Raw genomic sequence first — 14,934 nt, forward strand, 5'->3', positions numbered from 1 at the left:
AAAAACTTCATTTGCTTGCCCTATGAATTTCACAGGGTTGGACTAACTTGCGAGTTAAGATTAAATGAATTCACATGCTGATTTATATTGAGCAACATTCCTCTAATTAAGCATAGAAATGTTTTCAGGTATTACGAGGGGTTAATTCATTAAATGTTAAAGGTTCTTCACATCCTGCTATGAAATCCTTATTCCCATAGGTTTACTCTTAGCCTTAAGAATTAAATAGATTTGGTGACTGTCATCATTCTTTAGTGATAGTTTTTCTGTTAATTTCTTTGTTGGTTGAAAGTCATCTTTTTTTGAGAAGAGCTTTTGGGAAAATGTAGTTCTTAATTTCTTGCACATTCAAAAATGTTTATATTGCTGTTATACTTGATACTGGAATGGGATTTTGATATGTAGATTTTCATCACCCCTTTTCTCCCTAAGGATTTGGTAAGCATTGCTCCACTCTCTTCCAGCACTACATACTGCTGTGGCAAAGAGTGAAGCCAGCCTGATTTTTTCCACGTTGTAGATGAATTGAACTTTTTGCCTGAATGGCAAAAAGATTCCTTCTTTACTGTTGATGCCCAGGAATGGTATTAGGATATGTCTTTTTTTTTTTTCAATAAATATAATCGTTTATTTCAATGGTTAATAATGTAAATGTTACTTTAAAAAATCAACCTGTTCACACATTTGTATATTAAACACTGAAATGATTATTCCATATTGATAGTAATTTTAACCTTTTTTTTTTTTTTTGTAACAGTCAATCTTTATTAAAAAAAAAACTGGGGCTTCCCTGGTGGCGCAGTGGTTGAGAGTCCACCTGCCAATGCAGGGGACACGGGTTCATGCCCCGGTCTGGGAAGATCCCACATGCCACGGAGCGGCTGGGCCTGTGAGCCATGGCCGCTGAGCCTGTGCGTCCGGAGCCTGTGCTCCGCAACGGGAGAGGCCAGAACAGTGAGAGGCCCGCGTACCACAAAAAAAAAACAAACAACAACAACAACAAAAACAAAGAAACAAAAAAAAATTGGGGGTAATATTTTTATAATAGACTATGGGCAATGCAGATACCTCAACTTATCCATCAGTTATGTTTATCTGTGTTATAATAGGAAATTCACAGAGTAATCAACCTACTCGGGTATTTATTTGAGGGAGACCTAACATTCTGGGGTTTTTTTTGTTTTTTTTTTTTTGCGGTACACGGGCCCCTCTCCTGCCGCGGAGCACAGGCTCTGGACGCGCAGGCCCAGCGGCCATGGCTCACGGGCCCAGCCGCTCCACGGCACGTGGGATTCTCCCGGACCGGGGCACGAACCCACGTCCCCTGCATCGGCAGGCGGACCCTCAACCACTGCACCACCAGGGAGGCCCACATTCTGTTTTGTTTACATCACTGCCTCCTCTTCCATCCTCCACTCTGATTCTTTCAGTCAACCAAACCTAAGTGCAAGTAATACATGTAGTTGAATGGATGCCTAGGGAAAACTATGTATTTGAATAAGATTCAAATCAAACAGGCAGATTTTTAAATTATTTAAAGGATATGTCATTGTATTGATTATTCTATGTCAGTTCACCTAAGACATGGTAGGCCTTTGGATTCTAGGATAAGAAAGTTTATGAAGGTTTTTTTAAAAGATGTATTCCTGAATTTATTTGTTTGTACTTGTTTATTTGAAAAATAACTTAGGTATCTTGTATAATAATATATAACTTTTTGAAAGAGAATGAAATAGTTTTAAACAAATCTTTAAAAACTACTTATTTCCTTTCGTTTGTCTCTAGGTATTTTTTGATTTCTTCAGTGATCCATTGGTTGTTTAGTAGCATATTGTTTAGCCTCTATGTGTTTGAATTTTGCAGTGTTTTTCTTGTAGTTGATTTCTAGCCTTATAACGCTGTGGTCAGAAAAGATGCTTGATATGATTTCAGTTTTCTTAAATTTACCAAGGCTTGCTTTGTGGCCTAGCATGTAATTTATCCTGGAGAATGTTCCATGTACTCTTGAAAAGAATGTGGACTCTGCTTCTTTCGGATGGAATGCTCTTTAAATATCAATGAAGTCCATGTGGTCTAATGTGTCATTTAAGTCCTGTGTTTCCTTATTGATTTTCTTTCTGGATAATCTGTCCATTGATGTAAGTGAGGTGTTAAAGTCCCCCACTATTATTGTGTTACTGCCAATTTCTCCTTTTATGTCTGTTAACATTTGCCTTATATATTGAGGTGCTCCAATATTGGGTGCATATATATTTACCGTTGTTATATCTCCTTCTTGGATTGATCCTTTGATCATTATGTAGTGTCCTTCTTTGTCTCTTGTGACAGTCTTTATTTTAAAGTCTATTTTATCTGATGCTAGTATTGCTACTCTGGCTTTCTTTTGATTTCCATTCATGTGGAATACGTTTTTCTATCCCCTCACTTTCAGTCTGTATGTGTCTCTAGATCTGTATGAGTTTCTCATAGGCAGCATATATATGGGTCCTGTTTTTGTATCCATTCAGCCAGTCTGTGTCTTTTGGTTCGAGCATTTAGTCCATTTACATTTAAGGTAATTATTGATATGTTCTTATTGCCATTTTATTAATTGTTTTGGATTTGTTTTTGTAGGTCTTATTTTCCCCCCTTTTGTTTTTATGGTAAAACTTTTATGATAAAAACTCTTCAGAAAGTAGGCATAGAGAGAACATACCTCAACATAATAAAGGCCATATATGATGGACCCACAGCTAACATCATACTCAATGGTGAAACGCAAAAAGCATTTCCTCTAAGATCAGGAGCAAGACAAGGATGCCCACTCTCGCCACTTTTATTCAACATAGTTTTGGAAGTCCTAGCCACAGCAGTCAGAAAAAGAAAAAGAAATAAAAGGAATCCAAATTGGAAAAGAAGTAAGACTGTTACTGTTTGCAGATGACATGTTGCTATACATAGAAAATCCTAAAGATGCTACCTGAAAACTGCTAGAGCTCATCAATGAATTTGGTAAAGTTGCAGGATACAAAATTAATATACAGAAATCTGTTGTATTTCTATACACAAACAGTGAAATATCAGAAAGAGAAATTAAGGAAACAATCCCATTTATCATTGTATCAAAAAGGGTAAAATACCTAGGAATAAACCTACCTAAGTAGGCAAAAGACCTATACCCCCCAAAACTGTAAGACACTGATGAAAGAAATTGAAGATGACACAAACTGATGGAAAGATACACCATGTTCTTGGATTGGAAGAATGAATAATGTTGAAATGACCATAATACCCAAGGCAGTCTACAGATTCAGTACAATCCCTACCAAATTACCAATGGCATTTTTCACAGTACTAGAATAAAAAATTTTTAAGTTTGTATGAAAACATGAAAGACCCCCGAACAGCCAAAACAATCTTGAGAAAGAAGAATAGAGCTGGAGGAATCACTTTTCCTGACTTCAGACTATACTACAAAGCTACAGTCATCAAAAAAGTATGGTACTGGCACAAAAACAGACACATAGATCAATGGAACAGGATAAAAAGCCCAGAAATAAACTGATTCACTTATGGTCAGTTAATCTGCAACAAAGGAGGCAAGAATATACAGTGGAGAAAAGACATTCTCTTCAATAAGTGGTGCTGGGAAAACTGGACAGCTACACGTGAAAGAAAGAAATTAGAACATTCTCTAACACCATATACAAAAATAAACTCAAAATGGATTAAAAACCTAAATATAAGACTGGATACTATAAAACTCTTAGAGGAAAGCATTAGCAGAACACTCTTTGACATAAATTGCAGCGATATTTTATGGGTCCATCTCCTAGAGTAATGGAAATAAAAACAAATAAACAAATGGAACCTATTTAAACTTAAAAGCTTTTGCACAACAAAGGAAACCACAAACGAAATGAAAGGACAACTTACAGACTGGGAGAAAATATTTGCAAACGATGCTACAGCCAAGGGATTAATTTCCAAAATATACAAACAGCTCATATAGCTTAATATCAAAAAAACAAACAACTCAATCAAAAAATGGGCAGAAGACCTAAATAGACATTTCTTCAAAGAAGATATACAGATGGCCAACTGACACATGAAAAGATTCTCAGTGTCACTAATTATTAGAGGAATGCAAATCAAAACTACAATGAGGGCTTCCCTGGTGGCGCAGGGGTTGAGAGTCTGCCTGCCGATGTAGGGGACACGGGTTCGTGCCCCGGTCCAGGAAGATCCCACATGCCGCGGAGTGGCTGGGCCTGTGAGTCATGGCCGCTGAGCCTGCACGTCCGGAGCCTGTGCTCCGCAACAGGAGAGACCACAACAGTGAGAGGCCTGCGTACCGCAAACAGCAACAACAGCAACAACAACAAAAAAAAAAACTACAATGAGCAGGAATTCCCTGGCAGTCCAGTGGTTAAGACTCTGCGCCTCCACTGCAGGGGGCCTGGGTTCGATCCCGCCTCAGGGAACTAAGATCCTGCAAGCCCAGGATTTTTTTTGGTGTGGCAAAAAAAACTACTACAATGAGGTATCACCTAACACCAGTTAGAATGGCCATCATTAAAAGGTCTACAGATAATGAATGCTGGAGAGAGTGTGGAGAAAAAGGAACCCTCCTATACTGTTGGTGGGAATATAAATTGGTGCAGCCACTATGGAGAACAGTATGGAGATTCCTTAAAAAACTAAAAATAGACCTACCATATGATCCTGCAATCCCACTCCTGGGTATATATCGGGAAGTGACAAAAACTCTAATTCAAAAAGATACATACACCTCAGTGTTCACAGCAGTACTGTTTACAATAACAAGACTTGGAAACAACCTAAATGCCCATTAACGAATGAATAAAGAAGATGTGGTGTGTGTGTACATAGACATACACACACACACACACACACAATGGAATACTACTCAGCCATAAAAAGGAAAGAAATAATGCCATTTGCAGCAACATGGGTGAACCTAGATATTGTCGTATTAAGTGAAGTCAGAGAAGGACAAATATGATGTCAATTATATGTGGAATCTTAAAAAATGATACAAATGAACTTATTTACAAAGCAGAAAGAGACACAGACAAAAAAAACAAACTTATGGTTAGCAAAGGGGCTAGTGGGGTGCAGGGGGGGCGATTGCGATTAATGTATACATACTACTACTACATATCAAATGGATAAATAACAGGGACCTACAGTATAACACAGGGAACTATATTCAATATCTTGTAATAACCTATAATGGAAAAGAATCTGAAAAGGAGTGTGTGTGTGTGTGTGTGTGTGTGTGTGTGTGTGTAAATATATATATCTGAATCACTTTGGTGTACACCTGAAACTAACATTGTATAGGAACTATTCTTCAATTTTTAAAAGTGGTTATTGAAAAATATTTCCTATTTGTAGAATTGTAATACTTATTATCATTTTAGTAAATAAATTATTGGAAATATTTTTTACGCTGTTGTGGGTAAAATATAAGGTGTGAGTTCTTACACTAATTTTCTATAAATTTGGACACATAATTTCAAAATGTTGATTTCCTTTTCCTGCTGTTCACTTCAAAAAAATTTTTTTTTTTAATTTTTAGGTAGAGTCCAAACAGTATATCAGCTGAGTCATGATATTGATGTTGGTCGTTTCCAAACGCTAATGGAATGTTTAACTGGCACTTTTGAAGAAGTGAAAATTTTAGCATTTGATCTTCTAATGAAGTTACCAAAAACATTTGTACAATTTCAGGTATTTGGACTTTTCTTCTGTTAGTGTAAATGTGGTGTATGCATGAAAACTTTCTATCTTAGCAGCAGTTAAAGCAGTCTGTGGATTGTCCAGGCTCTTTGCATCTGCCTTCTTACTAAATCTTCTGTTTCAGTTATCATTAATACCTCTCCTGTTGCACGTAGTGGAATGGAGAAGGTAGGGATGGGTAGTGGGGAAGGAGGAAATATTGTAAGAGAAACAAAATCCAAATCAGTGATCTTTGCTTTTTTAAAAAAAATTGTTTTGATAAAAAGGGAGGTGTAGGAGGCAGTAGGTTTTATTGTTTACAAGATTATTGGTAGATTTCAGTTAACTGTGGTCTCCCCAGTTCCCTTGGACATGTTAATATTCGATCAAAACACATCACTTACAGTAACTTGATTTTTTTTTTAGATAATCTCCCTGCATAGTAGACTGGGAAGCTTAGTGTAAATGAGGTAGAGAACATGTTTCTGATCTTCCAACAAGTAATAGCTAAACTGAGACTGAAACTCAGAGTACTTGAGGTTAACAGCATTTTTCTCCCTGGGTGTTGTACCCCATCCCCAGCCCCCATGCTCTTCCTGATGCCTTGCACTTCCCACCATGGGGTGAGAATCAAAGATGGTCTCAGGGGTGAAGGCAAAGCTTGGGGATGGGTCTTCAGGAGACCCTGGTACTTGGCTCTACCCTTGAAGCTTATTCTGGGGCACTGAGGTCACCAGCAGCTGTCGGGTCACTGGCTCTAGAGCTTTGCTGTGGCTCCCTGTTGGAGCTGTATACAGGCCACGGGAGCCTTTAGGGGTGGGAGCTGAGCCATGGTCTGGGCTCTAGCTATTTGGCTCTGTTTAGGTATGGCAGTTTGTAGATGCAGTGGGATTCTGTCGGAGCACATGTCAGAGAGCCTAAGGTGTCTGTTACCACTGCTTCTGGACGGCATTGCAAAATCTCAAACATTTCTGACTTGGGTTCACATTGAAAGTTGCTCCCTGGTGTCCACCTATCCTGGTGGTCTTTCAGGTGCCCTGATGTGCAGAAACTTCTTTGGTACTTAGGCTGCTAACTTTTGTACTTTATAAGCATTTTTAAAGAAGATGCTTTCTCTTTCTCTGTTTCCCCTTCCACCAACCCTCGCCTCTTACCATTCATCTCACTGTAGCTTCGTATCGTATGTATAACTATGCCTCATTCCTGGCTAGTATTTTGAGAGTATCTGGAGTGGGGAAAGGTATATATTATGGCACCTATATGAAAGACCTGGTCCTTACATGGACTATGAAGGCCCCTCAGGGGGGCTCTGTGTATCTAATTTGATAAACACATGCTTGGTATATAGACACAACTTAAAGAATTCAGGAAACTTAGTAGCACATATAGCTTGCTATAGGATTCTGGTAGTTATATATCTGGTCTGGCTTGTGTATTAGTAAATGGTCCCAGATTGAAGATTTTAAATTCAAGATTTTAAAATATTAGTTATGTATTATATTTTCAAAGTCTTTCTTTGGGTATACCCTATGTAATATGTAATTAACTTTTTTAATATAGCTAACTTGAAAACATTTTTTGAATGCTAGCCTAATCTCTCTAAGGATCTGTATATTCATATTTTGATGGCATATCTTTCTAATATATGATTTTACTACTCACCTAGTCTCTTGCCCTTCTTTCTTGTGGAGCTACATATCCAAGGTCTTTATATTTTGATTGACCTGAGATGATAGAACAAAGATGCTCTTTTAGATTCCAAAGGCTATTTATTTTGTTTCTTACTAACTGGTTGGTTAGTTTAGGGACTTAACTGTCAGTTACAAAAAATGGTTGAGATGCTTAATTGATTCTTTCTAATATTTATTTAGATTTGAGTTTTAGCCACTGTCTTTCAGTTTTTTAGGTCATAGAAAATTAAACAGCAAATAGCAAAGAATTTAAATAGCAATAGGCTGATATTTGAGTCTATTATTTGATATTAGAAGACATTATTAAATATTGGTATACCTAGATAATGATTTTTTCCCTTATATTAGACAGTTATGAGATAATCCTAGTAGAATCAATATTGTTGAGCAACGAAACCCTAGGTTCCAGTGTGGTGAACATGCAACTTGTCAACTGTGGAGTTGGGACTAGGATCCATGTCTCCTGTCCTCAGCCCTGTACCTTTCCATGTGTATTACAGTGAACTGCCCTTTGTTCTGTCTTCTTGAGGACAGGCTGTGTGAGTGCATGTTTAGATGAGATATAGGTGTGGGAGCTCTAATGCAGAATTTCTGAGGTTGATGTTATCACTTTATTTTTCACACATATACATGGAGCTTTGCTAGGAACAGCATGGTGAATTTGTATTTTCATATGTATGTGTATTTTTCTCCATTGAACTAGCTGTATGGGAAGGGGGTGGGGAGAAAGGCAGGAGCATGACTCCCAGTAAAACAAATCTTGACATACAGAAGAACTCTGGGCTATATAGAAATAACAAAGGTGATCTGGTTATAGTATAGCAGAATTTCTACAGGAAAAAGTATACTTTTGCTGAAGAAAGAGGTACTTAAAAAAAAAAGCTTTATCCGGACTTCCCTGGCAGTCCAGTGGTTAAGACTCTGAACTTCCAATGCAGGGGAACTAAGATCCCGCGTGCCACTTGGCGCAGCCTAAAAAAAAAAACAAACTCCAGCCTATATTCAGAGAATTAATGTTCGTATCGGTTGTCAGTTGTGTGGCATAAATATGTGTTATTCCTTCAAATTAAAGAAATGTTTAAGTGATAATGACTGAGTCTCTGCTTTATCCTAGGATTCAGAGAAACTACAAGGCTTATTCCAGGCAGCACTGGAGCTCAGCACAAGCACCAAACCATATGACTGTGTAACAGCTTCCTACCTACTGAACTTCTTAATCTGGCAGAACGCTCTGCCGTCATCTCTGTCTGCTTACTTAAAAACTCAGCGGGTTGCATGTGGAGATGGGGATAAGTCTGCTGCTCTGGTGGAAAGTAACACATTAATAGGTTCGTATTGAGTAAATGACCTTTTGCTCTTATTTATCAAAACCAATATCTTACTTTCTTCACTGTTAATATGGTTGGACTATCTAATGGTTAAGCACTTTGTGGTTTTTTTTTTTATTTAAGAGTTTACCAGCTTTGTAGTTTACCAGCATATAAGTATATCATGAATTTCTCCTTTTCAAATAAATAGTTTACTCAACTATATTGCGTCTAAATAGAGGATTCACGTTAAATAAGTACATATGCAAATGTACATTAATAGAGCTTTTATTTAAATAAGACCTCTTTCTCTACCAAAAATGTACTTTTTTTCTACAGAAATTTTACTATGACTATAGCCAAATCATCTTTGTTAATTCTATATAGAGCAGAGTTCCTTTGTCTGTTGGGGTTTATGTTTTAACTGGCTGTCATACCCTTGCCTTTTACTCTTCCCATATAGCCAGTTCCAAAACCTAGGGTCTGAGTTGATTTAGATCTAATGATTTTAAACAAATATTTGTTGGGGGTTCATGTAGTTAATTTTATCCTAGTAAATCTTCATTTTGGAATTGTACTATAAATAAGGATAGGTAGAGATTTTTATTAAACAAAACAGAGGTCAGATGTTGAAAGAGAGTTGACAATTATTCTCTCCAAGATAGTAGAAAAAGCCATGAAAAAGAGAACTAATAATGGGAGAAAATTAGGAGGCCATGGATAGTTCTGGTGGAAATGTGGCCATAGAGCTGGGGATAGAGAGATGACAGTGCCATGGAACATGACATGTGCCGAACTCTAATTGCTTCAGGGCTGGATTCCAGAGGAGACCCCGATAAGATGATAAGAAGAGGTCTGCAATTGGGGTGAACTGGGGAGTTCATACTTCATGTAAAGCCTTTCAAATTTAAGACATTTTTAAACTTTTTGAAATATTTCAAACATACAAAGAATATTTAAATATATAGGATTTAAATAGTAATAATATAAAAATTTCACAAGTTCTGTCCCCAAGCTAGGTAATAACACTCAGCTTAAGAAGTATTGATACAACAGCACCCATAACTTTGAAGCCTCTTCTTTATCCTAGCTCCCTCCTCCTACCATGTAATTACTGCCCTATGTTTTCCTTCCTTCCTTCTTCCCTCCCTCCCTCGCTTTCTCCCTCTCTCCGTTCTGCTGTGCCAGGTCTTAGTTGTGGCATGCAGTCTTCTTAGTTGTGGCATGTGAACTCTTAGTTGCATGCCATATGCTGCATGCATGTGAGATCTAGTTCCCCGACTAGGGATCGAACCTGGGCCCCCTGCATTGGGAGTGCAGATTCTTACCCACTGGACCACTAGGGAAGTCCCTCCTATACACTGTTGATGGGAATGTAGAATGGTCTGGCCCCTTTGGAAAACAATCTGGTAGTTTCTTGAAAGGTTAAACATATAATTACCATATGACTCCACAGTTCCTCTCTTGGGCATTGTCTTAATCAGCTCAGGCTGCTATAACAAGATACCGTAAAGTGGGTGGCTTAAACAATAGGCATTTATTTCTCACACTTCTGGACGCTGGGAAGGTTAAGATTAAGGTGCCAACAGATTTGGTTCCTGGTGAGAACCCTTTTCCTAGTTTGTAACAGCAGCCGTCTCAGTCTGTGCTCACATGGAGGAGAGAGTAAGCTCTGGTCTGTCTTCCTCTTCTTATAAGGACACTAATCCCATCCTGGGGGTCCCACCCTCATGACTCAGCTAAACTTGATTACTTCCTAAAGATTCCACCTTTAAATTTCTTTGCATTGAGGGTGAGGGTTTCAGCATGAATTTGCGGGGGGGGGCAAGCAGGGACACACAAACATTCAGTCCATAATGGTCATATACTTAAGAAAAATGAAAACTATGTCCAGACAAAAACTTGTGCATGAATGTTCATAGCAGCATGATTCTTAATAGCCAAAAAGTGGAAACAACTCACATGTCCATCATCTGATAAATGGATAAATAAAAGGTGGTATATCCATACAATGGACTGTTACTGAGCTGTTAAAAGTAATGAAATATTAATATATGCTACAACATGGATGAACTTTGAAAGAAGCCACATATTGTATGATTCCATTTATATGGTATGTCCAGAATAGGCAGAAAATGCTTAAGTGGTTGCCTAGGACTGGGGAAGGTGAGAGGTGCAGGGAGGGGAGTGACTGATAATGGGTGAGACTTTTTTGAGGGGGGGAGGATGAGAATGTTCTAAAATTGACTGTGGTGGTGGTTGCACATAGCTGTGAATATCCTAAAAATCCTTGACTTGTACACTTTAAGTGTATAAATTGTATGGTATATGAGTAATAGATCAGTAAAGCCATTGTTTTTTAAAATCTGTCCAAATAGCACATGGCACATAGGCCTGGGGTCTGTTAACCCAGGTAGAGGATGTCTAGGAGAAATGATCCAGAATGAATGCTGTAAATGGATCCAGGAAGTTAGGGCAAAGACACAGTACTACCTTAACTGGAAATGGAGAACAGGCTGGATAACCTTGAAAGATCTCTTTTTTCATTCAAAAACCTCTAGTATAAAGTTCAACTGAGTTGGGTGCTTTCGTGGAAACTGTTCTGCTGTGTACAAATTTGTAAATGTGTTTTTAAACTGGCGTTATTTTGGTGGGTTTTGGTGGGTTTTTTTGCTTTTTCTAGTTATCAAATGCTTGTTGGAAAATCTTGAGGAAGAAGTATCTCGGGCTGAAAATTCTCTGCTTCAGGCAGCAGCATCGTTTCCAATGTACGGGCGGGTCCACTGTATAACAGGAGCTTTGCGGAAGCTAGCTCTAAAGTAAGTATATCCCCCCCGCTCTTTCCTCAGTACTCACTTCTGAGCTTTAAACACTTATTGGAATGTGTCCTGGGAAAGGAACATATTGCCTTAAAGGTAATTAAAAATTAGATTTTAAAATGTACATATAGGGCTTCCCTGGTGGTGCAGTGGTTAAGAATCTGCCTGCCAATGCAGGGGATACAGGTTTGAGCCCTGGTCCGGGAAGATCCCATATGCTGTGGAGCAACTGAGCCCGTGTGCCACAACTACTGAGCCTGTGCTCTAGAGCCCGTGAGCCACAACTACTGAAGCCCACGAGCCACAACTACTGAAGCCTGTGCGCCTAGAGCCCGTGCTCTGAAACAAGAGAAGCCACTGCAATGAGAAGCCCACGCACTGCAACGAAGAGTAGCCGCCGCTCACCGCAACTAGAGAAAGCCCGTGTACAGCAGCAAAGACCCAACACAGCCAAAGATAAATAAATAAATAACTTTATTTAAAAAAATACATATATACACATATTTTTATGTCTTAAATATTTTATAGATTGCACGATTTTGAAACCCAACTTCTTTTGACCCCTTTTGTCTATTAATTTCATCTTGAAAATGTGATTTTTGCTCTTAGTGTAAACTACCCTAATGTCTTTGTTGCAGCAGCCTGCAGTTGGTGAATGAGTGGAGACCCGTGGTGGAGAAGCTCCTTGTGACGTCCTACAGGCTTTCCGCCGTGGTGTCTCCAGTTATTCAGAGCTCCTCCCCAGAAGGCCTCATCCCCATGGACACTGATGCAGGTCAGTAAATGAAGAAAGCTAGAATTACTATGTTTTTTCCCCTAATCATTTCTTCAGAGAGATACAGAGGCTAAATAGGGGGAAAAAAATTATTATTATGACTAGTGATATTTCTGCCTTTTTAGTAATATTTTTAACTATGAAAAAATAACCAAAATAAATAAATAGCCAGGTGATCAGCAAGGTACTTCCTCTTCTGGGATGAATTGGGTTTTATAATATATCATTTCAGAATACAACCTACCAGGGTTGTATTCTGGCAGGCAGTATAAAAATTGGAGAGAAGTTGATGGGGTTCAGTCAGAGAAGGCAACTTGTTAGAAATCTGAATAGGCAAAGACCATTGGACATACAAAGACCATTTAATTTAAAAAAAAAAAAAAAATTGGAGGAGATAGTCAAAATGCCCAAAACCGAACTCATGAACTTTCATCTGTCTTTTCCTTCCCAACTCTTGTATTTTTGCAAATGGCCCTACCAGAGACCTGTTTATGCAAGTCAGGAGCCTAGGGCTGCTTGACATCTCCCCTTTGCTCCTTATATCTAGCCTGTCTCCACGTTCTTTCAGTGGTGCCCCTTAAATAGCTTTCAAATCTCTTTTTCTTTTATCTGCATCTTCTTACCTTACTGTAGGCTTTTATCCTCTCTTGTTTCCCCACATCTACTTTTATCTCCTTCCATTTCCTTTTTACCACATCCAAAGTAATCTTTTCTAGTCATATAATCTATCATGTTACACATAATCTTTACTTAACCCTGTGCTCTGCCCACCCCCTCTTCCTTTTTATTTAAAATACGTTAGTGCCCAGGTCCTGTAATAGTTTTGCTCCTGCTACCTTGCCAGTCTTGTCTCTTAGCATTCTCCCTTTCTCATAGATTTCTCCTTCATGGAGTTGTTGCAGTTTAACAGGAATCTTGTCTGTTTTCCTCCCTTGTGCTTAGCACAGTGCCTGGCAGAAGGAGGTACACTATCAATAGTTGTTAGAATGAATGAACAATTCCTGAAAGTATAGGAACTAAATTCAGTGCCTGGGATGCCCTTGGTGGTATGTGTATACAGCAGTTCCCTCTTAATCTGAGGGCTATATGATCCAGGACCCCCAGTGGATGCCTGACAGTGCAGATAGTACCAAACCCTATACAGACTGTGTTTTTTCCTATACATACATACTTATGTTAAAATTTAATTTATAGATTAGGCACAGTAAGAGATTAACAATGATAACCAATAATAACAGAATAATTATAACAGTATACTGTAATAAAAGTTATGTGAATGTGGTCTCTCTCTGTTTCTCTCAAAAAATCTTACCACATTGTGCTCACCCTTTTTCTTGTGTTGATGTGAGATGATAAAATGCCTGTGTGATGAGGTGAAGTGAGGTGAATGACGTAGGCATTATGACGTAGTGTTAGGCTACTGTTGACCTCCTGGCGATACATCAGAAGGAGGAGCCCTGACGATGTTGGTGGTTGGATGTCAGCTGCAGACGATGTTGATGGTTGCGGATCCCAGGTGGGATGGAGAGGGACAGTGTGAGGGGATTACTGGATCTGTACTACAACAGGCCAGAAGGGATTGGCCGTTAAAGGTATATACTAACATGAACGTTCCTTTGAACACCTAGAAAATCATGAAGTAAATTTATATTTTGGTGTTGAAGTAAAGTTGGTGAATGCATTTTGGAGTGCAAATGAGAGGCTTCTATTAAAAACATACTGAGTAAATCATAAACACACACTGCATCATACAATACAATACTTTGGGCCGATAATTAAACTAATCTAGAGTTGTGTGGTTGCATAGAAAATGTTACGTTTTGTTCTCCACTAAAAATGAGTTGGAAGGTTGGTGGTGGTTCATGATACTAAGATACAGTTATAGATTTATTTTGACTGATAGTCTAAATACTAAAATTTGTTGGTTTAGTTTTCCTACTTAAACAGTGCATAGGAATAAAGAACATCCAGTCTGATCGCTAATATTTGGATCAGGCCATACCAATATATTTTGGGTGAGAAATCTTGAATGTTTGTCACCAGTTGTGGGTAGGGCCTTCAGAGTATGCTAAAATTTTGTTTGTTATTAAAGTTTTAAAATATCTGTCAGTCTCAAAAACTGTCTATGGTCCACTAACTTTTCCTTAATTTTGCCTTTTTTCCTCTGGTTGTCTCCATTTTTCTTGTGTCTTTCCCATGTTATCTGCCATGCATTCTGAATTCTTTGAAAAAAGTCTCCCCTGAAAGCCACAAAAATGGTTCTTAAAATTTTATTCTGGTTACCCCTCTCTTTTTTCTTAATCTTTCTATGGTTTCTTTTTGGGCCAGTGTTACTTTCTCGTGGCTATCAAAATTTGTTTTTGGCAAAATTTCATGGAAGCCACAAGTGAACATAAGATGTTGGCTGAACCATTATGATACCAGTTTGGGTCTTTGTATTTCCCATAATACCTAAAATATAAGTATGTATAATAGGTATACAGTAAGTAACCCATTCTTTGATTTGTTAATTGGTTTTAGATGATTACCTGTTGTTATTTTCTTTCAAAATCTGAGCCTGCCTAGCTCTTTATTACCTAGTCATCCATAAATTCCTTCAGCCCATGTTACTGAACCTC

General features: G+C 38.3%; 1 protein-coding gene across 5 annotated transcripts in view; it reads left to right on the forward strand.

Annotated features, from left to right (window-relative positions):
- The window catches only part of THADA (THADA armadillo repeat containing), a 315,670-nt gene that overhangs the window by 38,783 nt on the left and 261,953 nt on the right, over positions 1 to 14,934 (forward strand). For 3 of the 5 annotated variants that reach the window (XM_060309158.1, XM_030857806.2, XM_030857810.2), the window contains 4 exons: positions 5,585 to 5,736; positions 8,530 to 8,743; positions 11,406 to 11,541; positions 12,180 to 12,316. In XM_060309158.1, coding sequence (XP_060165141.1) covers positions 5,585 to 5,736; positions 8,530 to 8,743; positions 11,406 to 11,541; positions 12,180 to 12,316 — 639 coding nt within the window. The remainder of the gene's footprint in view (positions 1 to 5,584; positions 5,737 to 8,529; positions 8,744 to 11,405; positions 11,542 to 12,179; positions 12,317 to 14,934) is intronic. The other 2 variants (XM_060309159.2, XM_030857807.2) reach the window with 1 other exon arrangement.

The sequence above is a fragment of the Globicephala melas genome, chromosome 12, assembly GCF_963455315.2.
Source record: "Globicephala melas chromosome 12, mGloMel1.2, whole genome shotgun sequence".
In the NCBI taxonomy this organism is placed as follows: domain Eukaryota; kingdom Metazoa; phylum Chordata; class Mammalia; order Artiodactyla; family Delphinidae; genus Globicephala; species Globicephala melas.